Below are 25124 nucleotides of genomic sequence, written 5' to 3' on the forward strand. Positions count from 1 at the left end.
TGGGAGCAGGCAAGGCGCCAAAGCTGTGGAGGAGCACCCCAAAGACCTTCTCTGCAGCTGCTCTTGGGCTATGGCTCCTCTTCTTCATGAGCTTTTTAATACATATTTTATATATATAGTCACCCTGGAGGGTGACAGCACAAGGAGAGAGGACATCAACACCCAGTAGCACCAGAAGCTTTGCACTTTGTCCCCTATTGCAAGATGGTTTTGGTGGCCCAGTACTGCGGCTCTGGCCAGGTCTGGCTTATCTGGCGGCTCGGTGGCTCTGGAGTTGGGCTGAAACTTATCCGCAAACTGCAGTGCTAAGTGACTAAACACAACCCTGAGAAACACAGCGAGCTGCATGGAGGTCTACTGAACTCGGACAGGTAACCACCCATCTGTGTGCTTCAAAGCAGGTAACTAATTCTGGGTGTGCAATTGCAGGAGGAAGAGGAGAGACTGCAGCTCTGAACGTCAGTGCTTTGGTGCCCAGCAGCAGGGCTGTGAGCGTGTGTTTGAGCCGGACCATGCGGACGAGGTGTAACCCGTCGTCCTGTGTCTGTAAGTCCCCAGAAGTGAAGAGGGCTGAGGATGGGGTGGGACTGGTGCTCTGGTGCTGTGTGCGGCCTCCCGCACCGCTGGCTGTAGCGGAGCAACTTCAGCTGGGTGCGCAAAGTCCGCTGCAAGGTGGCGGCAACTGCTGCAGTTTAATTCAGTGTTGGTATTGGTATTAAACCAGACCCTGGAGCTCTTTGGGGGATGCTAGGCAGTCACGGTCCAAGCCCTGTGCACAGGTGAACAAACTGGGCTGGAAATGCCGGAGTGCTCTAAGGAGCCCAAAAAGCAAAACAAATGTTATTGAGTGGAGCCCCTAATTTGGGCAGCTCCTGCTGCCTCTCAGTCAGAAAATATCGCAGGATTTGATCTTCTGACTCCTGGATGCGCTGGGGTTATGGCCAGAAGATGCCTTCCTGCTATGGGGTTTCAAATTCAGGTTGCAAAACAACCTCCTCTAAACTGGAGGAAGGGGCTTCTCCCCACCACTTGCCCATCTAAACTACCCCAGCTGCAAAAGAGCCTTTTACCTCCAGTCTGGAAACAGGGTGGGCAATGACAGTGGCTATCTACAGCAGGTTTAAGTTCACTTCAGATAATGAATATTTTGTTGGCTTCCCAAGTCCCAATTAAATCATCATTTACATACTATAATTTAAAGCATGTACTCTGCCAGTAAAATCCATAAGAGCTATAGTGTGTGTATACAGTCATTATTGTTGCTATTTAGTTTCTTATCTATTTTAATAACTAAAATATTAAAATGGGAAGAGCAAAGTACTGATTATCCACAGATACGCCTAATTTCACATAGCGAAGGTATCTGCTAAAATAACATGTATATAATATAGGTAAAGGAATGTTCATGGGAGACTAAAGCTGGAAGACAGCAGCGATTCCAAAAGAATTGTTTCTTCGGCGGGGGGGGGGAACCCAAACCAACCCCCTCTAAAGCTTCAAATAAAGCCTTTTGCTATGCTTTTAAAAATAAATGCTAGCAATGCATTTTAATTTCCCACATGGTTATACGCCAGCGTTATGAGAAATCCCTTATTTATGAAGCTCCTGGATAAACCCAGGTGCTGATCCTGGAAATGCCTCTATCCCTGTTGATTATTTCTTCAGTGGCTCAAAAATAAAAAGTACTTTGCCTTTATTTTTTTTTTAACCTGGCAACCCTATGCGCAGCAGGATGGGAACAGCTCATACAAGGAAGGATGTACGGCATTCATATCTCATTGTGTGATTAGGTTTATTTGGAAAAAAAAAAACCTAAAAAATCTGAGGGGGAAGGGTGGTTCACCCATCAGGCTGCCTGTTGCTGGCCCTGGGATGAGATGTGGGCGCTGCAGCTGGAGGAGTTTCTGCTGTAGGGCTTATTTTTATTTTCTTTTGCGGAGAGCTCTGGAGAGTGACACTGGATGAACAAACGTGATGTTTTATATGGAAAAGTATTTGGTCGTTGTAACGTTGCACATCAATGAGATCTGTTGTCTGGAGGGAATGGTGAGCTCTTGTCCTCACAGATATCAGTGCACACAAAAAAAGTATCAGTTTTTTAGAGGGTGACTCCTCAAACGGGTTGAGCCAAGAATATGCTTCTATTTCAGGCACTAACTGGATTTTTAATTAAAAAAAAAAGGTGCTGCTAGTTTTTGTCCCGTCTTTTCTAAACTGTTTTGGTGCCAAAGCCCCGTTTTTTGTGGTGAAATCTGAAGGTTTTGTTGCTGTGGGGGCCCCTTGTGCCCCCCGCGCCTCGGCGGGCCGTGGGGCCAGGCCCTGACTGGCCTCCCGTGGGGCCAGGCCCGGCGGTGCCCTCTGGTACAGCGCGGCCTTATTTCTGAGGGGAAAACCCCCGCCAGACTGGAGGAGCGCGGCGGGGGTGCCCCGCCAGCGGCCCCGCGGGAGGCGGGAGGCGGGAGGTCGCCGCTGAAGGCCCCGGCCCGCCCCGGGGTGAGGCCGCGCCGCTGTGGGCCCGACCCACGCGCGGCCCCGCCGCCACGCCCCGCCCCGTTCGCGCCCGTGGCGTGCGCGTGCGCGCGGGGCGAGCGGGCGCGTCCTCGAGGCGGGGCCGCGCGTGCCGCTGCGAGGGGCCGCGCCGCCCCGGGAGCGGGGGCGCCCTCAGGTCAGTGCGGGGCGGGGGGGGGGCGGCGCGCGCGAGGCGGCCGTTACGGCCGTTACCGGGCGCTCGCGCCGCGCTGAGGGGAGGCGGCGGCGCGGTGAGGGGGCCGGGGCGGCCCCGCTGGGCCCCGGGCGTTGCGGGGCCGGGGGCGTCCTGCGGCGGGGGAGGGAGCTGCCGCGGCGCCGGGTGAAGGGGGGCGGCGGCGGCGGCCGTTCCCGGCGGCGGGGGATCGGGGGTAGGCAGGCAGGCGGGCGGCCGTTGGTCCCCAGCCGCCTTGAGGGGACGCCTCCGTGAGGGACGGGGCGGGAGCGGCCGCACCTGAGCGCCGGCATCGCGCCCGCCGCGAAACTTGGGCAGAGAGAGGCGGGGGAGCGGGTGCGGGGAGCGGTGCCCCCAGCGCCCGGGCCGCCTGCCGCCGGGTCGGCGCTGAGGCGGTCGGCTCAGCCGGCACAAAGAGCTCCTTGGAAACCGGTCTTTGCCCGATCAAAGTCGTTATTTGTTCCTGCAGCCGTTTCGAAGGGTTTCATCCTTACTTTTTCCCCCCCGGCTCCCCGAGTGTTTGCAGCTGCCTTTTGTGCAGAAGCCGGTTGGCTTTGTCGTGGTGCCGGGAGTGAACCGGCGGTGATCAGCCGCTCTAAAACCGGGTGGCTTGGGATCAAACGGGCAGCGCGAGGAGCCCCGGGCTTGGGACCTGGCAGCGCCAACGCGCCTGGCCGCCCGGGCCAGGGCCTCCTCCAGCGCTGTGCCTGTGGGCTAGCGCTTCCCCTTGGAGAAATTGGAAGTTATCTAAACCTAAAAGTTGGGGTTTGGGGTTGTTTTTCTCTTCTTAAAGTACCGCTTCTTTAAAAGAAGTAGTATTTTAAGTATCAATTAAGTAAAACTTACTAGAGGAACAATTAATAATTGCACCTGGTTTGATGTAAATACCACCTCCTCTTCCCCATGTTGGCCAAACTTCCCTAGGTACACGTCTGACGACTGAGTAGTTTCAGTTAAGGGCCCACACCTTTACAATTTACTATTTTCCTCTTTGTTTTGTTTCAAGAAAGTCCATCTGTGGTAACCTTCAGGTTAAGTTTATAAATTCGTTTGCCTATGGTGTTTCCTGGGTGGTGGTGCATTTGAAAATAGGAGGGAGCAGTGGGTTGTTCTCACCTGAAGTAAGAAAAAGTTTGAATTGAAGTTATGGTACTTAAGTGTTCCTAAAATGATGATTACTGACATACCTAATTAAAACAGCAAAGACTGATTGTGTTTTCTCTGAAGGGTGCTGGTGCAGATTTTCTACATTGTTGTTAGTCCTCACTATACTTTGTTTTCAGCATGTGATCTATACGTCAAAGTGTAATCCGTGTCCTGGGCTTGTCATTTGTTTTTTGTAGAGAGAGGTGATGTTGGGTTATAGGTATACAATACTATATTTGATGCTGCTTTAAGTGTTTTATGCTAGAGTCGGGGTTAAAATAGCTTTTCTTTTGGTGGGAAATAACTAGTCTCACCATTTCCTACAGAAAGGAGGTGCAGTATGTCATAACACGTAATATCTTGGCTTCACTGGGTAATTTAACTTTCCATATCAAATCTCTTAGGACCTTATTTGTTTGAAATAAGTTCTGCAGGATTGCCAAAGTTGAATGTAGAGTGCAGTACTTTTTTTTTAAATCCCCCACAGTAAGTACACTGCAGCTAACTACACAATAACTTTCCTTGTGTTTCCCCTCCAGCGATCCTCAGCTCTGCCCTGGAGGAAACACCTTTCACAAGCAATATGGAATTCCTTTAGCTTGCCCTTTAAGGCTGAGGAAAAAGATGCAGGTTGCAACAGTAATTTTTATTATTTGGGCGCTTGCTTGTTAGAGCTTGTGAGCAAATATTTTTTCTAAAGTTACCAAACAGTTGTTATGCTTACAACGAAAGGATCAGTGTTAGGGTAGGCTGAATTAAAACAGAGGTCTGATGATGATAGGCCATGCGTTATGTTGTCGGAAGAAATTTAGGTCTTCATCTGTTGTGTGAACTTGTGCAAATGACACTAGTTTTGCAGCAGAATATCATTCATGCCCAGCAGTAGCTTTCTCTGATAACTCACAATAGTTCTGCTGTGATACTCTCTCTACTAACTCCTCGAGGCTTGCAGGCTATTGTTTTGTTTTACACGAGCAGGTGTTCAGATACCTGAGCTGGCATGGAAGCACTGTTTTGTGAGGCACTATATAAATAAGAGATTAGCAACAGTTTCTATCTCAGAGAGCTGATAGATAAGGCAAAAGAAGGAAATAAGAGATGGGAATCTTGGAAGGAAAAGATTAAAAGCTTTGTGTGGTGGAAGTTGTCTTCAGTTGTTTTCTGCCATAAAGTTGAATTCCAATATTGTACCTTAATTACAAAACCAAATTATACGTATGTATGTCAGAAAACTGGGTGGGGGGGAACACACTTAAGTAAAAGGTCACTTCATTCGAGTTTGCAAAATTCCCATTTTCTGGGCCTGGCTTGTCTGTTTTCTGATCCTGCTGGCCTATCTGAGGTTCATAACTCAGCAAGCTAGAGAAAAAGAAAACCAAGCGAGTCCACCATCTGGAAATTGTGTTTTCAAACACTGGTGAACTGTTTGGTGATCTGTGAATGTCTGCTGGCTGTCCTGGGCTTGTAGGGTATAGAATCGCAGAAAACAAATTTGGAAGGCATCTTGAGATATCACCTTGTCCAGCCCTGTTACCTGTATCCTGAGGTTGCTTGATATCCTGAATAAATATTTCACCAGAGGATCGTGTACCACTTCAGTACAGGGCTGAATGACTTATTGATAGCATCCTCCTGTGACGGGATATTTATGTACCAGGTTACCCTCTGTATCCACCCGAGCTGCAGTTTCTCCTCTTCACATCCAAAGCAATTTAAAGGAGTCATTTTCTTCAAAAACCTACATTTTCTGGAATGATAGCTTCGCTGCCTCCTCGTTTGCACAAAGCATGCTTAGTTGCAAGGGTTTTCTGAGAGTATGAAAAGAAAGCAACTCTTCAGTCAGGTAGCGTGCTTGCTTGTGCCTGATAGGTGTGAGATTTTATATGTAGGATTGCAATAGTTGATGGAACAAAATCCCTTTAAAATCTAATCCATAATCCACCACATGCTACTTAACAGCCTGTCACCTTGTCCACTTGGAGGGGGAGGAAAGTGCAAGCCATACACTTTAACACTGGGGAGGAGCTGAAGCTAGCTGCCTATTATTTACAGCTGTCCCCTTGTTGCAGTATTTTACCTTCCTTTGGACTCCTCAGCATACAGTTCAACTCAGAGACGGAAGGAATCACTGCCCTATTAGACAACTCGCTCAGTTTCTGCGGAGGAGTGCAGCTCAAAGGGATACCACGTGATGTTAGGGTAATATAATGCACTCAAACATGTACAAAGTGCACCTAGGTGCCTTTGATTTCGTAGTGCTATTTGTTTTTTGTCTTCAGCAATACTCTCCTATCAGACCAAGGTAATACTACTCCACATATACCAAGAAAAAGTAAAGGGTTTCATACTATATAAAACTTTATAATACATAAAACTAATGTGTATGTATGTTTACCTTGCACAGTCCCTTACTTATGCTCTTATGTTTGATTACTTGCTCCTTCCTTGATTTTTTTCTTTTTCTCTACTAAAGTTCTGACATGTCGTAGGGTCTCTGAAACAGAGTTATTGTGAAGGAGAACAGGCATTTGGGATATCCTAATATTGCTAGGTAAATACATCTTAATGCTTGCAAGTATATTCTGAAACCAGAATTTGAGGAGTATGTGTATGTTCGTCTTGAAAATTTGATTAGTGCAAAGTAGCTGACGTTCACTTGTAAAGAGGAGGAGAAACTAATAGAAATACTAAAGCATAACTGATCTAATAGGCGAGTGTGACTGAAATATTTGCAGCAAAGTAAATCTGATTTTCTAAAACAGTTAAGATAAAAATTTGGCAACATCTTTATCCCCCTGTGGAACAGCCATTCAAACAGAGGCTGCATGTGCTGTGAAAGTCTGGAAACCAGGGCAAGTAACAAGATCCACAGCTTCTAACATGTGGCAAAGGAAGATTAACTCAGTACAGTGCAGTTTAATGGACGTAATGTTTGGTTCTATTCCTTGAACTATTTGGATGCAGCTCAGGTTAGCAGCAATCAGACTCTCGTATCTAAAAACTGGAGTTATTAAACAGTTGTCAAAAAAATGGCAAGAGTTGTTGTTCATGGGTTTTGAGTCTCACTTCTGAGAAGTGAGAGCCACTGTGTTGGAGAAGGCATTCCTTGTCAAATGCTTGTTTTGCCATTGGACTGACTGCTTCCTCTTTTGCTAACTGGGGTAGTCTTCCTCTTTGTCATTTAAAATGTAGTAGAAACAAGAAGCTGTACCATTTTATCCCCTTTTTTAAGGCCATTTAAAATACTTTTACTGAATGGTGCCAGGTATGCTCTTCTACTGTAAACACAAGTGTGCAAATCACTGACCTGCTTTGTGTTCTTAAGCCACATGTTTTACATCTAGTGAAGTTTAGGGAACTACGGACTGGCATGACGTAGTTTTCCCATGACAGACCCTAATGACGTTTACATTACAACACCTAACCCAGCTTTCCAAAAGTCCCCTCCATTTTTCTTAACCTCGTTGGAAGGTGCTGGTAGCCTGGCAGTCCCAGGAGACTGAAGTTTGTAGGCCACAGAACAGGTATGGCGTGGGTCGTAGCGATATCCTCTCCCCCTTTTTTGTTCCACAGGGTACTTCAGTGCTGTGGTTTGACGTGGTGAATGTAGGTTATCTGCACATGAAAAATGTAGTCCTTGAATTATATGCCAACATAATCAACTGTAATGCAGTCCCCATGTGGATACTCATGGGGTAGTTACTCTTCTAGTGCCATCAGCTCTCAGAAGCGAGGACTCGCTGAGAAAATGTCTTCTCTTTATCTGTGTTACCATTTGCGTTTTGCAGACTTACTGTGTGTAGAGCGACCAAGACATTTGGGAACCGCTGATGTAAAGGAGTAGGACCAGTCACCTTCCAACCTGCCCTTTATCAGAGCCTGTATTAACTTAACCATTGAGTTCAAAAAGAATAGTTTCTGAGCCAAGTTAAAATTAGTATGAAGGTTTGTCTACATAGGCATGATCTGTCTGTAAGATAGGAAGTTCTGTCTGTAGTCATCCGATCCCGATCTCTCCCTTGAAATAGGCAGCATGTGAGTACTAATTGTAGTGGTGGTTTTTCTGAAGTGCACCAAGATCACTAGCTTCTTTCTCACAGGGCACTGAACGATCATTAAATGCTAATGACTTTTGATTACTGTTGACCTTGGTCAATTTAGAATTAGTGACCTAGAGACGAAAACCACTGTATCTCATTACCAATTTCCTGAGCTATCTGATCTTTCCTTTGTAAGTCAGTTTTGGTAAGAGGCAGAGTAGAATTAAAGTTGACCTCTGTCTTAGAAAAAGGGTTGAATGTTTTCAGGTTTGCAATATCATGTTTAGAAAGAAATTGAAAAAATGGTAGCCACTAAGAAAGAACTTATTTTTTGAGCCCACAGATTGTCAAGAGCAAAACTCGACATGACATGAAATGGACAAGCTAGAGTAGTAGCCATGGGGAAGAAATGCATAATTTGTCACTTTTAAATTAGTAGAAAAACAGTTTATCTCCTGTAACCTTGAATTGGATTCTCATTTTGTAGTTGCAGGTTTTCTCATCTCAGAGTTAATTTATAATTCTTGTTTTTACTTTGAACTATCAAGAAGCAAATTAATGTTTATAGAATAAATTGCAAATTCTGCTCTGAGATATTTTCTACCTGCAGTTCCCAAGCTATGACATCAGGGAATATGTCTCAGCAGGCTGGTAAAATCATGTATTTCGCGTTGTAATGAAGCATTTCACATTATTTCCTTCCATATGCACAGAAGAGAATGGTTGTGTGATAATTCGCTGTAATGGGATCAAATATGTTCTTCACTGTAGGTTGTTTAAACATGAGCCTTTGTTTATATGGTTGTGGTTTATATGGGCTGTCATTCGTGCAGCAAGCATGGTATTGAAATCATAATGAAAATACAAGAGAATTTTAAACATTTTTTTCCTTTCTCGCTTTAATACACTAGCTATATTTATTTTGACCCAGCTGAGAACAAAACCTTTAACTTCTAAAGCAAAACTCAACAGTGTAGAGAAGTCTTTTGTGTTATGTTGTGTTTGGGGCGTAAATATGAAGTTATCGAACCTCTCACTGGGGTTAAATTGCTAACTTTAAGCAGCTAAGCAAGAAAGTAACAGGAAAAAAATGACAGTGGGAGATGTTGCACTTGGTGTAGGAACAGGTTCGTGGAGAGCCTATTGAAATCCACACAGAAGGAAGGTGGATGTTTATTCACAAGTAAACATAGGGCTAAATGTTATTCTTAAATAGGTTTTGTTTTGATTGCTTTGTCTCAAAAAGGATATTGCTGTAAAAAAAAAAATGAAAATGACTGCAGATACAAAAAGGACGTATTAAAAAGATTAAGGCTGCTTTGGTAAGGGGACCAAAGAAGTGCTATGCAGATACATAGCCTATATGCTAGCAAATAATACAAGAAAGAGAGCAAAAGACATCTGAATACTCATTCTTTAAGCTTCTGTTTTATGTAAGTTTGTATTTACCTGTTGACTGGGCTGCTCAGGGCTTTCTGCTTTTGTTTTCTTTGAAGTGTTAAGGGCATTTAGGAAAAAAATGTAAAAAACTATCTTAGTGGATAATATTATGCAAAGCGTTTAAAACCTCATACTTCAAGCACTTAAGAAGAATATTTGCCAACAAGTATGTTGCTAGTATAGCATAAGACCTATAACAAAATACAATTTAGCTGTTTTGGACTTTGGTTTAAAGCTTCTAATATCGGTTCAAAGTGCAATTCTACTCTGATACTATTCTACTTTTTCCCAGCTCTTGGCTATTCTGGGAAAGAAGTGCTCTCTTAGTTTTTTTACCCTATGTTCTGGCTTCTCTGAGAGTCTCTACAGTTTTGCCCGTCTTTCTCCCTGCTTGTAATTGGTGGGGTTTTGGGGGGGGTGGTTGTTTTTTTTTCTTTTCCCTTCCCATAGAAGACCTTTCTGAGTAAGCCTTCAGGGCCAGCTTTTCCATGTAACAGACAGAAGCGGATGCAATCTTGGTTACTTTCAGTGCTGCCAATCAGAAACGTGTGAGAGAGGAGGTTAGAAGATTTTTGTCAACTGTAATGCGTTTTTCACTTGAGGAAATCAAGAGTAGAGCTATCAGTCCCCTTTCCAAATGAGCGTTTTTACAAACAGAAGGGTTGGAATTGTGATTGGGAAAGATTCTTCCAGGTGACTAAATAATTCATAGATAAGTAAACAGAACTAGGCTCCTCAGCTGTGTGGTTTGTTGAGTTTTTTGTTTTTGTTTTTTGAACTTGTACCTTCCATTTCTAAATGAGCATTTAAAGTCAACTTAAATTCAATGAAAATTAGCAGTGGACAGGTAGATTTGTTACACAGTAACATTGAGTGTTTATTTTGGTTAATCGAGATGTAGCGTCTGAAATTTGTTTCCTCGTAAGGGGAAATCCAGAATTTAAACAAAGAATGTTAATAATGCATAGGCATAATAACTGCCAAGGGAGAGACTTGGCAACTTTACAGAAAAGAAATATATGCATTTTCTCCTTGCCTACTTGGAATTCATTCCTTTATTCATGATCTGGTTGTAACAGACAATTGGGAATTTTGATGAAAGCTTGTTTTTTTTATAGAATTGTCCAGTTCATGCTATAACATGAAGAACGAACCTGTAAATGAGAGAGAGAGAAAGCACAAGTTATTAGAGGGCGGGGGGAGAAAAACTTGGGTATACTTGCTATTTTGGCAGGAGAGACTGATGTAATATAAGGAAGAGTACTCTCATCAGCCCTGGAAATTAAATGATTTCTCAATCGGAAGTTACCTTTAGAAAGGCATAATTATAGTAGTAGCATACATTAGAAGTTGTACTAAGAGCTGGGCTATAATATGACTCCTGTGCCAACCCTCACAATGGTGTCAAAGTATTTGATCGTCTTAAGGGATAAATGAAACCGGGATTGCAGGTATATTGCACACATTTGGATTTGAACAGCAAAATTAATGCTTCAGTTGTTCACAATATTTAGTCAGGACCTGATTTCCAAGGGCTTGTAACTTGCTCGTAATAATTTGAAAGGGCATGTAACTTGATGCATAGTATCTCAACCTCCGAATATAGTCCTTTGCTTAATTCTTCATCTCTGGCATTTTGGATTTTCATTAGGCTAGTGTTAAGATTTAAAGGTGGAATTTCCTACACCTTTTAAGTTACAGTGTTTCTGGTGTGACTGCTTTGCTTATAAAATAAAGATTTATGTGTCTCTGAAGAACTGTATTTCCCTTTTTCTAAGTTGTATCAAGGTTGGTTCTGTTAATATATAATTAATGAAGAAAAATGAGAGTTGCTGAAAAAGATTAGGAACACATCGTAATAAGCTTTCAGAAATTGATAGATCTTTGGGAGAAAGAAGATCAATTTCCTTGATGATCTTGCTGGAGACAGACTGATTTGAACTTGCGATTTTGACTAGTCTTTCAACAGGGACTACTTCATAGGTTTCTTTTACTGATTGCTAATGTATTGATTTGTAGATTCATTGACAGTATGTCTATAGTAAGAGAAGAAAACTATGTTACAGGAAAATAAATGGAAGTTGCTCCCAAAATGGAAAGAATAGCGAGTGCAATTAGCACTAATTCTTTGGGGTTGTTTTTTTTTTTTTTTTTTCCCCACCGTTTCACGTGCATCTAATGATTGGTCTAGGACACTTAGTTTCTGAGCTGATGAAGTGCAATGGAAGGTGGTATAAAGCTTGTAACAGGGTTGTAGTTTTTCATAGGAACTTTTGGAGTCTGTTGTGGAATTAGCACTATTTTCCAGTTGTAACAGACCAGATTTTGGTGCGTGGCTTAAGAACAGGCAAAGATGGCAGTTAGGCTTTTTATTTACTGGGGTGGATTTTTATCCTGTCATGGAGATACTTCTTGTCTACTGGGGGTCTGACTGACTTCTGGATTCAGGCAGAACATGCTTCAGCTGCAGCTTCTCCCTCCCTTCCTTTCCCAAGAAAGCACAGCATGCTATGCATATGTTGATTTTACAGAAATCAAAGGTATGGTGGACTCCTATGGGCTCATGTTTACAGTCTGTCTTTCTCAGATTGAGTTGACCGGTCAGTCTGTCTGTCATTCTCTTTCTCTTCTGTAGCCTCCCAGTGACCTTATCTGGTGTGTGTATAATCTTTGGATTTGTACTGGTCAAATGGTTTGAAAAAAATGTGCGAGGACCTTGATTTTTGTATACTTTGGTAGTCTATAAAATGGATTTATAGAATGAAAATCGAATCTCTCATATGGATCTCCTAACCCCTGCTATCTTTCCCCTTCTGCCAACTGCAATGCTGAGAACCAGATTTTCTGAAGAGTGCATGGTTTTTCTGTCTCTTTAAGGGTTTTTTTTTAAAACTTCTTCCTTTTGAAATGTCTGTCCTGTGCAGTGGCAAAAGGGTTATTTTTGTAACTAGAAGGGCTGGAAATTTACATAAGGAGGGGAAAAAAACTTACTCAAACCCATCAAACTCAAATTTTGTGCTGAGAATACCTGCTGTGTCCCCATTATAAACTCTCAGCTGTGAGCAGTTATAAACATCCTATCTGTGGGATGAGTTTCTTCTCCTTTACCCCTTCTTTTACCTCTCTACAGTTCAATATGGTTGTTAGTTAGTTTCCCTTCTGAATCAATCTGTTGCAGATAAAAAAGGAAAACAAGGAGAAAGGGGGGGAGAAAAGAAAGAAAAGCTTGCTAGAAAATGTTTCTTTGGAAATTGCATAACCTGCCGCTCAATGTATTTAGGAACAAACCTGATTTTCAACCACACCAGGCATAATCTACCATCTTCTTTTAAATTACTGGTGAAGGTGATTTTGCACTAAGAGGTTGGGCTGTGAAATGCAGCAGCTGAGGCATGGACGCGTATACTTCTGTTTCCCCCTTCCATGAGCAGTGACTTCAGACAGAGGGGACAGATGTGTCTCTGGAAACGGTATCATCTCCAGCCACTGCAGCAAAGTCTCTAGATGGCCAGCTGCCAGGGTGTTTAGTTAGTGCTTAATGTGGAGTGTCTCACAAGGAGAGCTGATAATCTTTGAAACACCTGCACTTAGGTTTTACAATTTTGGGTTTAAGGACATTCAGAGGTTGCATGTTACAAAGCCATAGCTGTGATTCAAGCAATTGTGATGGTGTTTCAATAAATAGCCTGCGTAACATTTCTGTGTTTCAGTTTAAGTCAGTGGCAGATTTCTGTCAGGGATTTCAGCAAGGTCAGCCATTTCCCCACCAACCTTTGATCACTTTAATTTCACTGTTGTGGTCTTGTCCAGCAAAACTAATTAAGGCTAGAAGTGGCTAAATTTGCTTTGAAAGCAAAGAGGATTTTTTTTTCTTTAAAACTTGAAAATAATTATGAAATCGTATTTTAATAACCCCCCCCCAATATTTTAAGGTGTGAAATGTTGACACTTAATACCTAATATTTTTTGTTTCCCTGCTTTTATTTTTAAGTGGCTATGCTTGCTTGCCTTTTTTTTTTTTTTTTTTTATACACTTGACCTACTGTTAAGGAAATCTGATCTAAATTTAAGTCCCAAGTAAACTAATGAGTGAAAATAAGTCTTCTTTCCTATTTAAATGGTCTGGTTGGCATAGCTTATATCCTGTTTATTTCAGAAAGTATTTGTGAATAAAATCAGAGCGTGTTTGCATCTCAAGGAGTGATTTCTGCCTGAGACTCTCTGAATCATTCGGACTTCTTCATGTAATGCTTTGAAATATTGATTAAATATATTCACTCTGATTTGCTTTAATCTGATTACACATCTAGAAGTTTTCTTCTGATGAGGTGCAGGCATGTCTGGTGGTAAGCTAGCTTAATTAGCACTGCTTAGTGATTTGGGACCCTTGTCAAAGGCTATTATGTTATCTAGAAACATAAGGAGTTAAAGCTAAAGCTGTGACCTCATCTCTATTCATGTTACACTGGAGTAGAAGCTGCGCTGAAAGGGATTGTTTAACTGCATCGCTGTCTTTGCTGCCGCTAGTTGATTGCTTTCATTTCGTTCTGATATCTATAGCGTGCTTTTGCTGAACAACTGCTATGGTAGGGATTTGTGGGAATACTGGAGACATATGAAGTCATGTTAATATCAACTGCATGTGGAAATAGCTCCCACGGAAATACTTAGACTCAAATACATCTCTCTACCTGATTTCAACTTTTTACTGCTTCCCCTGTGAAAATTCAAGCAGCATCCAGGAGAGCTAAAACACACATGCTTCTGGCCAGTCATGCGCTTACGCAACTGTGCATGCCATTTATTACTTTATTACTTAGCGCTACGTATTAACTGAAGAGCGCAACTGCTGTCGCTTTAATGTCAGAGCGGCGTACGTTACAATAGGTGTCACTGTGCGGCTGGGTCCAATCGTTATCGGTGACTTCAGCTATTGGCTCCGAACGCTGGCTGACTCCATCTGCAGGGCTGCAATACCTACTCTGTTCCGATCCGTTCAACGCACAAGCTCCGCTCGCCGAGCAGACTGGCAGTGCTATTGCGCGTCTTGCTAGCCCCCTTCAGAAAGCCGGTGCTACAGCCAGGCGCGTACCCTCCTTGCAGGGTGTAGCGCTTTCAGGCGATTCCTGATCAGGAGATCTGGAAAGAAATAAAACTGGCAGGAATGATGGGGATGTATTTAACGATTCAAGTACTGGATCAAACTTAAAGCCAGTTTCTTACTCGGTGCACCGGAAAGGTCACCTTGTCTTGCTGGAAAAGAAGCAAACTCTCAGCTCTGCTGCTCTCTGTTTAACAGCTTCCACGTGCATTTCTTAATGTTCCCGGCTAGTTAGGCTATCTAGCTTTACAGACAAGTATACTCATGGTAGATGAGAAAGGAAAGAACATGAAATGTCTCACCTTCTTCTTGATGCTTCCAGAGACGGTCAAGAACAGGTCCAAGAAGAGCTCTAAGAAGGGAAATAGCAGCAGCAGTAGCAGCAGCAAATTGCCTCCAGTTTGCTATGAAATCATTACCTTGAAGACCAAAAAGAAGAAGAAGATGGCTGCTGATATTTTTCCCCGAAAGAAACCAGCCAACACTAATACAACTGCTGTCCAGCAGTACCACCAGCAAAACCTCAATAACAACAACACTATTCCAGCACCTAATTGGCAAGGACTTTATCCGACCATCAGAGAGAGGTAAGTTCAGGGCAGTTTATTTTTGCTGTTTGAATGGAGTGGTGAAAAATAGCAAAATGTTCATAATACATATGTTTAGTTATTCATTTATTTGCTGAAGAAAACACAGTTCTCTTTTTTTCCTTTGTGTGTGTGAAACAAGTATTTTGGTAATGGAAAATATTTTAATATCTCTTTTCCAGACAGTGCAGCTGTTTGTCTTGAGTAAATAAAAATGTTGCTGGAAGCTACAGCGTGCCCATAAAGATTTGCTTTTAGACCTTAGCGTACATGTTGAGCGATACATGCTTTTGACTTTGATTTCCACTTTTTGAAAAGTTCTCATAAGTTTGTTTTTTTGTTTTGTTTTTTATTGCATGTGCGTGCACATGCCCCACACCCTTCCCCACACACACATCACCCCCTTACTTTTTTTCTCTGGCATATTTGTGTGATGATGTGTAAACTAGCTTAAAACAAATTGTGACCTGCTTCTTTTTACTAACATGCAACTTTAAGTTGTTAAGAAATTGCATTTCTTGGGTCTGGGGCAAGCACAGTGTTACTGGGTGCCATAAATTAACACGCCGCCTCTGTTTGTAGAAATGCAGTGATGTTCAACAATGACTTGATGGCAGATGTTCATTTTGTGGTCGGGCCACCAGGTGGGACCCAGCGGCTGCCAGGACACAAAGTAAGCAACAGCTGCATTATCAGCTCGGGCGGGGATAGCCGGAGAGAACTCCCACGGTTACAGCAGGACACAGCGTGGGAGACTTGGCTTTTCTGGGACGGGCATAATTCTGTGTATTAAAAGGCTGCGTGCAGGGGAATAGTCTGTCCCTTGCTTTTCTTTGTGTTTTTGCTTGAACAGTACACTTACGCTAAGGCAGTCGTTATAAAGTTCGGAATACTGCTTTGTGCTGCTGATTAATATTACTCTTGAGATTTTCTAGAAATAGTTAACTTCTGTAGTGGATATGAGCGTTTTCCAGTAGCTAATGCATATATGCCCATGAGAGAAAATGTGTAATTCTGTTCTTAACTTTGACTTCATTTCTTACTGAAGTGTCTCTATAGAGTGTGTCAGTAAAGCCCAGTATGCTCCGAGTGGCTCTCCCACATTGTTTTTGTTGGCAGTGCTTTCAGTTTAAAGCATGAAATAAGATTTCCCTTTCTCAACAGTATGTCCTGGCTGTTGGGAGCTCTGTATTCCATGCGATGTTTTACGGAGAGCTTGCTGAGGACAAAGATGAAATCCGTATACCAGATGTTGAGCCTGCTGCTTTTCTTGCAATGCTGAAGTAAGCATCATTCATCTGCTGGATATGTTTTTCTTTATGATGTATACACACACTGGTAATGTCATTGTTAAAGCATTAGACTTGCGTATAAACAGAAAGAAAGCAGTTGCTTAAAATATTCCTCTTTTTGTGTTTCAAGTGTTTTAAACTTTTACCTCGTTTTGCTCTTCCCCTCTACTTCCAGGCATGCATATATTAGACTAATGTAGGCAGTTATAAATAATGACTTTGACAGAGGATCTTTGGGCACATTGTATACTGTAATGCCTATTGATCTGATTTGTCACTACACGTTACACAATGGAATGGAGTTACTAAAAAGAATTGTCAGCTGTAACAAAAAAAACCTGTTCTACTTTGCAAGCATAGCGAAAAGTTAAAAACACACAAAAAAACCCCAAACCCCAGAATTGCTGGGTTTGTATATTGACATCATTCCAGCGCTTTTATAAACTTGCTGTATGAAGGTCTTGTCTTAGAAAAATGACCCTAAGTTATTGAATATAGCCTCTGAAAATTAAATTTCTCCTCATCCATCATATTGATGCATTTGGAAAGTGATAAAAAGGCTGTTTACATGAATAGCGTTTTTAATTCTAACAGGGGAAAACCAGTCAGTTTACATGATCATTATTTTTCTTCTTGCAAACTGCATAAGAAATGCTATCTTTTCCTAAATGAGCATACAGAAGCAGCTTCCCTGCTGAATTGTCCTTGAATGTATCTATAAACTACGATTGTTAAAGAGAAATGCCCTATCACAGAAGTGCTGTGGCTTTGGGGGTTTTTTCCCTTCAGCTTTAGTAACTGTCATTGCGTTCTGATAAAGAATATGCATTAGTATCTGATAGCGATCCTTTTAATATGCTGCAGGGTTTTTTTGCATGTAATGGTGTAATCACTAGTGAGCAACTTCTTATATTTCATAGATTGTTTTGACTAGCTTGTGATTACAGAATGGTTTATTTTTTACATTTCAGTGGCACAGTAGATGAACGTTCGAAGTTGCATATAGAGTTTGTTGCATAGAATTTTTACAGGTTATCGTGAACATCAGAAATGTTCTGTGCAAATATCAGTAACTGCCAGGAAAAGCTGAAGTCACACAGATGTTCTATAGACCTGGAATATATATAAAGTTAAGATATGACATTATGTAAGTAGGTGCGTTATGGATCCCTGCTTTGGGCCTTTCTGGTTTTGCAGGTGTTTTCTGCAGAGCTCAGACTTGTGCTTTACTGTCCTGCAGAATTTTACAAGGCACAAATACAAGATACTTGGATTCCCCTGGCCCCCCTCCCTTTTTTTTTTGGTTTTTTTTTTTTGAACAACAAATCTGTTTCACTGTGGCTAAACATGATTTGCCATATAAAAACTGAATGCTTTCTGAATTTATCTTTAAGAAATGTGTTCAGAAAACAAACCTAGAAAAGAGAGTATCAATACTGACGTCTAGGTCTTGGCATGTTATTTAGCCTATGGCAATTTAGGAAACTATCTTTGAGAGCATAGCCAGAACCATGGAATTCTTTACCTTCTCAGCTTTTATTTAAAAAAAAAAAAAAAAAAAAAAAAAGTTTGTGGTCTGTGTGGATATTGAGCTAACCTTGCCAGTGCTAACTCCCACTGATGCAGTGTGCCTGAACCTGCAGAGTGCTCCTGTGTCTGTGAACGCCAGCGGTGTCTGCAGCCGTGACGGTGCAGGGAAAGGGAAGGGATCTTGCTCAGCAGTGCAGCATTCCCCTCATGGCAGGATCCAGTGCATGTGCTGCACTGGGTGGAGCCTGGGGGGAGCCACAGTCCCCCTTGCTCGTCTCCTCCTGGGAAGTCATCCCCATGAGTGTTGCTCCTGGGAAGTCATCCCCATGAGTGTTGCTCGCAACTGCTGTGAGCAGCGGATGGCAGAAGGTTCATGATGCTGTTGCTACAGAAGGAAAAGACTTTTTACCTATCCCAAAGCAGCCTTCTCCTTCGTACGCTCCTTTCTGCAGTCAGGAGGAATGCATCATAATCTTTGTCAGAAAATACACTGAGTTTGGTTTTGTGGCTTTTTTTGTTGGTTTTGGTTGGTTTGTGGTTTGTTTTTTTTTTTTCCCCCTGCACAGTGAATTCTTACAGCATAAATATTTTTTGTCTTTTACTATATAGTGGGCATTCTGACAACAAACATGAGACAAGGTATTGCCAGATATAACATAGGAAATGATATCTCGATTGGTAGATACTAATTCTTCTCCCAGTAAAATTGATTTGGCTGTTCTCTACAGTTTTAAAAAATAGGGTTAAATTCAGTCTGGCTGACACACTGAATTGGTGTTTTTAATGTATTATATCTTATCTTAATCTTGACTGTTCAAATTAGAACCGTGGTCTCATCCCAGGATGAATGTGTTACTAAACTGTCAGACTCTGTGGTCTAGCAGAATCCTCTGTTTAAGAACAGGGTGAAACTGAAATATCAGTAATTGTAGCCCAGAGTCGAGGTGCATTGGCAGAGTGAGAAGTGTCAAATATTGCTGACAGCTGATCTGTGCTGTGTCTGTTGTAAATCAGTGATATTAGTTCTTCGCCTTCATGAATATTAAACTAGCAACTTTTGTACTACTTCAATTTAAAACAGATGTCATCATTCTCTGCTGTACTAGCAGGCCAAGAGAAGTAATAGAAGGGAGAAAAGAGTTGGAAAGCAATGAGGAGAATCATAAAAATGAATGAATTGATACATTGAAAATTTTTTGGACAGTAAAGGAGCTAAGCCTGTAACCACTGGTATAGAGATGTGCTCTTTGTTGTTACAAATAGCCCAGATGAAACCAAGTAATAAAGGTAAAAAAAAAAAAAGTTTGGGTCTATGTAAGTATTCTTTTTCTCTGTAACTTCTTAGATTTTATTATATTGCTTGAGCAGTATCAGCTCTGAGCATGTTTTCTAAGCATGGCTTGGAAGATAGTACCCTACACCTTCAAAAATACAAATATACAACTATAATCAGATCAGTGTAGGTAGTAATTCCACTTTATAAGCGCATCTGTTCTGAAAAAAATTCATTGTGTTGGGAAACCTTCTAACTAGAAAATTTTAATTAGTACAGGGTCGCATACAACTTCAGCTTTACTGGAGGAAGGCACTTTTATCAACCATAGCCATCAAGACTTGCTTATCCCTATGAAGAGTAAAATTGCATTTGGCATGGTTTTAGCACATTGCATTCACCAGCTGCAAATGGGGCCCTGAAGCATGAGATATTAAAAAGAACAAACTGTACAATGCTTCATTTCTCTGAGCAATGAATCCCAGCAGTTTAGTCATATAAATAGAATTTCACCTTCATCTCTTCCACCACACTAGCGTAGCAGTAAAGCTTTTTTTCTTCCTTATGCAATGAGACTGAGAGAAAACACCATGGCAGTGGAGCTAGGATGCTGTAAGCATTAATAAACCTGAAAATTAGAATTCTCTGCCTTTTTCTATATGTTTCATCGCCCTGTTAAAAAAATAAAACCAACCTCTCTCCCCCTCCCCCTGCCAAACCTCCCCCCCAGTAGTTACGAAGATGAGTAGCACCTGCTATGTTTTGATAGTATTTCTATTCTTAGACTAGCTAGTTATTCCCAATAAACTTGTTTTCATTCCTGTATTTATATATACACCTCAATAAATCATCATTCACCACCACGGGACATCCAGTCCAAGTACTCTTTGTAACACGTGTTCCAGAGTGTTCTGTTAGCCAAGTAAGGTAGCCCTTGAGGAGCAACTGCCTGGGGCAGATAGCCTCTCGTTAGCCAAAGCATGTACGGAAGGAAGACAGAGCTGGAGGGGCCATAGTTCGTAAACAGAACCATTGTCTACGTAGCGTGTACCCTAAATGTGAAGTTGTATTCACCTTAGATTTAAGCCTGTTCTCTTCCATGGTCTTACATGAGTGATGAATTTGGTTTGTACTTTCTTTCTGGATTTAATCAATGTTCCCCAAAAGCACTGCTTACTTTTAATGTGGAGCCATTTAAATATTCTTTGTTTATAATTTTCAGATGTTGTTGACAAATGATGGTTTTTGCATTAGGCGGCAGCGTTACATGCATGTGTTTTATTTCAGATACATATATTGTGATGAAATTGATTTGGCTGCAGATACCGTACTGGCCACTCTTTATGCTGCCAAGAAATATATCGTCCCTCATCTTGCCCGTGCCTGCGTCAACTTTCTAGAGACGAGTCTAAGTGCAAAGAATGCCTGTGTGCTGCTTTCCCAGAGCTGCCTATTCGAGGAACCTGACCTGACCCAGCGCTGTTGGGAAGTGATTGACGCCCAAGCTGAGCTAGCTTTGAAGTCGGAGGGGTTCTGTGACATTGATTTTCAGACACTTGAAAGCATTCTCCGAAGGGAGACTCTGAATGCCAAAGAAATTGTTGTTTTCGAAGCAGCTCTGAACTGGGCTGAAGTGGAGTGTCAGCGACAAGAGCTAACGGCTACCATAGAGAACAAGCGCAAAGTCCTTGGGAAGGCTCTGTACTTGATACGCATCCCTACCATGGCACTCGACGACTTCGCAAATGGCGCTGCTCAGTCTGGGATTCTGACTCTCAACGAAACCAATGATATCTTCCTCTGGTATACGGCTGCCAAAAAGCCAGAGTTACAGTTTGTAAGCAAGCCCCGGAAAGGCCTCGTTCCTCAGCGATGTCACCGTTTCCAGTCCTGCGCTTACCGCAGCAACCAGTGGCGCTACAGGGGCCGGTGTGACAGCATCCAGTTTGCTGTTGATAAGAGAGTGTTTATTGCTGGCTTTGGGCTGTACGGCTCCAGCTGTGGATCAGCAGAGTACAGTGCCAAGATTGAACTCAAACGACAAGGAGTTATCCTAGGCCAGAACTTGAGTAAATATTTCTCAGATGGTTCTAGTAACACTTTTCCCGTGTGGTTTGAATATCCAGTGCAGATTGAGCCTGACACCTTTTACACAGCTAGCGTGATTCTGGATGGTAATGAACTCAGCTATTTTGGACAAGAAGGAATGACAGAAGTTCAGTGTGGGAAGGTGACTGTTCAGTTTCAGTGCTCTTCGGACAGTACAAATGGCACTGGGGTACAGGGAGGGCAAATTCCCGAACTCATATTTTATGCTTGAATGAAAGTCTGTGGAGACGAAGCATTTTGCTATGAAGAACCTGTCTGGTTTAGACCTACTGACACTTAGCTTTTTATCTGCAGATATGTGATCAGTACAGGTAATATGTAACTAAACACTACGGGCAAGTTACTGGCTTGCTATACTTGTAGCATTGTTGGTGATAAAGTTTAAGTCTAATATTTAAACTGGAAGCTCTTAGGAACAAGCAAGTCTTAAAGGCTTTGTAAGAGAGGTGCCTGTTTGCTGGTGATGCTGACCCTTTCTTTGATGCACCTGTGAATCACCAGAGGATGTCCCCCTCTTGTATCTCACTAAACACTGTCTTCATTGATCCATTTTCTCTTTCTCCATTTCCTGCTTTCTGCTTGTAATTATTTGGGGAGGTAGGGGTAGAAAATGAAGAGCCTTGTTTTATAGCTCTCTCTTCTCTCTTCTCTTCAGACTTAAAAGATTCCAGTAATGAGCTGCTTTTGATCATGGGAGCTGAAAAAGGTGCTTGAGTTGTAAGCAGAAAAACCATAGGTTTAAACCTTCATCCTGTGAGGTTCTCCTGCAGCCAGCTGTTTAGGATGGCTGCAGGGGAAGACGGAGAGAAGCAAGCAGCTTTCAGGAAGCTACACAGCACGCTGACCGTGTCCACAGTGCATGGACATGTTTACAGTGAGGGGAGGATGTGGGCTTGGCAAGTTACCCTCAGAGTTCATTTTCTAGGAATCCCACCTCGAAGGCCAGAAAGTAGTTGCACATGTTCAAATTGTATATGCAGCTTTTGAAACTCTACTCCCATGAGCTAGTTTTTGCTACGTTGAAGTTAATTTGCTATATAAATGGCTTTTCTTTGAACACTTGCTAAATAAATGGGAATTAATATCTATCACCTGATGCAGGATAATTTTTTATTTGTTTTGGGTGGTTTTTTCTTCTTCCTCCTAAACATGGTAGAGGCAGATTATAGAGGAACAAAAGAATGTGCCAATTCTGACTTGGACTTTTTTCTGTAATGTGAGATTTTTTCTTTTTATTACCATACATTATCAGTGGAAATTTAGACAAGAAGATTCCCAACTGTGGTCATATTACACTTAGTGTATATCATCAGATAACAGTGAGGAGGAGGAGGAAGTGTTCTCTAATGTGTTTATGTTAGATCTCTTGCAACTGCTTATGGTTATACATCAATCGGAGAATTATGTGGTGCAGAACTTTTTCTTGTCTCATTATTTTTCCCCCTCACAAACTTCCTGTCATATGTCTGTATCATTTTTGGAAAAGTATTAGGGATCACGACTCCTTCATCAGGGAAGGAAACCAGTATAAATAACAAATACAGGTACTATTTAAACGTAAGAAAATCCTTCACCATTGCATTGGGACAGTTGCTTCTCAGAGGGACACTACCTATTGTAAAGCACCTCATTCTTATTTCATCTCTGAAGTGGGTTCTGTTTGTTGTGTATGTTTTAACGAAATGAGAGGACCAAATGATTCTTTAGACAGACTGAAGATTAATATTATAGTACATCAACACATTAATGCAGCATAACCCTAAATTCACTTGTCAGTTTTGTAATAAAAATGGTTTTCTCATATGATTTCTTACCAGTTTAATACTATTACTCTAAGTGTTTCTTGACGGTTGGAATCCTGGCCCCTGGCCATCGTAAAGTGCCAATACATCTTTGCAGTGTCCAAAATACCATCTGAAGTAAGGAAAACGAGCGTAGACGTCAAACGCTTTATGGCCAAAGCCCAGATCTTCTCTCTAGGTAATAAAAGGAGAGACAGGTAAAAATATGCCTTGCAAGATCGATGCTTTTCACCCGTCTTAGTGTTTAATGTTTTATGTACATACATACATACATGCCTCTGTGTGTGTGTGTGTGTGTGTGTGTAAGCAATGTTCTTTCCGAAATGTAAATACCCTCAACATATATAGAAAAATGTTTTGGTTTTTTGTAACAGATGTACATAATCCAGACTGTTAGCGAAATCTAAACAGAATGCTCCATGGAAAACTCCCAGAGAGATTTTAAAAAACCTCCAGTTAATTATATTTAGATCTGCAGCCTAAAATAGACAAGAGTGTAATTATATGGACTGGAGGAAGAGTTGCTGAAGAGGCTGCAAAAAGGAATCTAAGATTGTGATGAGGTAATGGTCATCTACTTTTAGACAACATCTGAGCAGCAGTTCCATTTATTTAAATACATTTGAAAGCAGAGAAAGATGCTAATCAGCTGATTAAGTTTTCTTACAGCAAGCGGTTGATGCAGATGTAATTACTCTGATGATCAGATTGACAAGTTGCTTGCAGTAGCAAGCTGCATTCTGAGTTGTTTGGAAAAAAAAAATCAGGTGCCTCAGCTGGTGGGACAAATCAGAGAGTATTGTACTGGTAAAACTAGACTTGGCTTCTCACTTTTAATTTATTATTTGGTTTTTACTTACCTGCACATAAAGGTGAGGTATCTACTACATTGACTGCCTGGAACAGAAGTTAGGAGATCAGAATACTGTGTAGCTGTAATATGTAGAAAATGAGCTGTTATTTAATTATTATTTTTATTTGCTACTATTATGAATCTTTTTGACGAAGTAGGATGAAAGCTACCTCTAGCTTAATTCCTCTGAGTCCCTTCCAGGTTTTAGGAGCTGGTGCATGTAAAGTTTTTCAATATGGAAGAATAAACATAAGCACCCCAAAACACCTTTTGATGCTTACAGCACGACTTGATTCTGAGCACTGCTTGATGCTAACAAGTACTGGTATATAAAAAGGTGACTGGTACCAGTCACCTTCGGACATCAGGGCACTTAGGTAGGTGTCTAAATGTGGATTTGGTTGGTTTAGCAGTAGCATCCAAGCTTGAATACATTGATTGACGTTTTGCAAGCGTCAGCTATATCAACCTGGAATGTCAGCATAATGTCGATAGAGATCCTTTTGTAGATTCTGTCTTAAACTGTACCTGGCCATCTTTGCTACGTGTATGTTTGATTTTCCTGGGGAGGGGAATCTGATGAGAGAGTATAACATAATATACTTTCTGCATATCTAAAATAGTATTTAAGTGAACATTTTAATTTCTACATACTTATTGCACTGAACTGGGGTTTTTTTTTTTGTTTTTTGTTGTTTTTTTTTTTTTTTTTTTTAATTTGTTGTGATAAATTCAGCTAACTTCAGGTCCCAGCACCCATTTGTGCTGTAGCAGTGTTTGACCTTAGCAGGCTTACAGCATTATTTACAAAGGACAGATATATATAAATATGAAGTACCTCATGTTGAATGTTATTGTACTGTATCTTTAATGTCACAGTGCAGATCTTGTTGGACTCATGAATGTGTATAATCGCGTTAAACATACAAATAAAAATGGTTCTTAAATGGTTGTTTCCTGCAGTATCTTTGAAGCATGAGCTATGAAAGCCTTTACTTAGTTATCTCTTTTAGCGATTTCTATTGTTGTACAGTTGTGCAGAGATATTTGTTGAGCTTATGTATTCAGAGATCTTTTGATCCCCAAAGAAGTAAAAGTCTAAGGAAAAAACAAGGAAGAACAATGAAAATGTTAATCAGCTACATTGTAAAAAGGTTGACGATTAAGCTAATGAGCTAGAGTGAATGAATTCATTTATGTGCTTTATGAAAGACCTTGTCTACTAGCATTAATATTTTAATGTTCTATTA

General features: G+C 41.5%; 1 protein-coding gene across 2 annotated transcripts; it reads left to right on the plus strand.

Annotated features, from left to right (window-relative positions):
* Positions 1–431: 431 nt before the first annotated feature.
* BTBD3 (BTB domain containing 3) lies at positions 432–24759 on the plus strand (the record flags this gene model as incomplete). 2 transcript variants are annotated; one of them, XM_082305822.1, is made up of 5 exons in its annotated part: positions 432–546; positions 14751–15015; positions 15598–15688; positions 16180–16298; positions 20398–24759. In XM_082305822.1, 4 exons carry the CDS (start codon positions 14873–14875, stop codon positions 21428–21430), a joined length of 1386 nt encoding a protein of 461 aa, XP_082161948.1. In that variant the 3' UTR covers positions 21431–24759. The 2 variants fall into 2 exon arrangements, with proteins under 2 accessions (XP_082161948.1, XP_082161947.1); XM_082305821.1 differs by lacking the exon at positions 432–546 and having other exon boundaries at positions 14693–15015.
* Between the last annotated feature and the right edge of the window lie 365 nt (positions 24760–25124).

The sequence above is a fragment of the Platalea leucorodia genome, assembly GCF_965183815.1.
Source record: "Platalea leucorodia genome assembly, chromosome: 3".
NCBI classification, from domain to species: Eukaryota; Metazoa; Chordata; class Aves; order Pelecaniformes; family Threskiornithidae; genus Platalea; species Platalea leucorodia.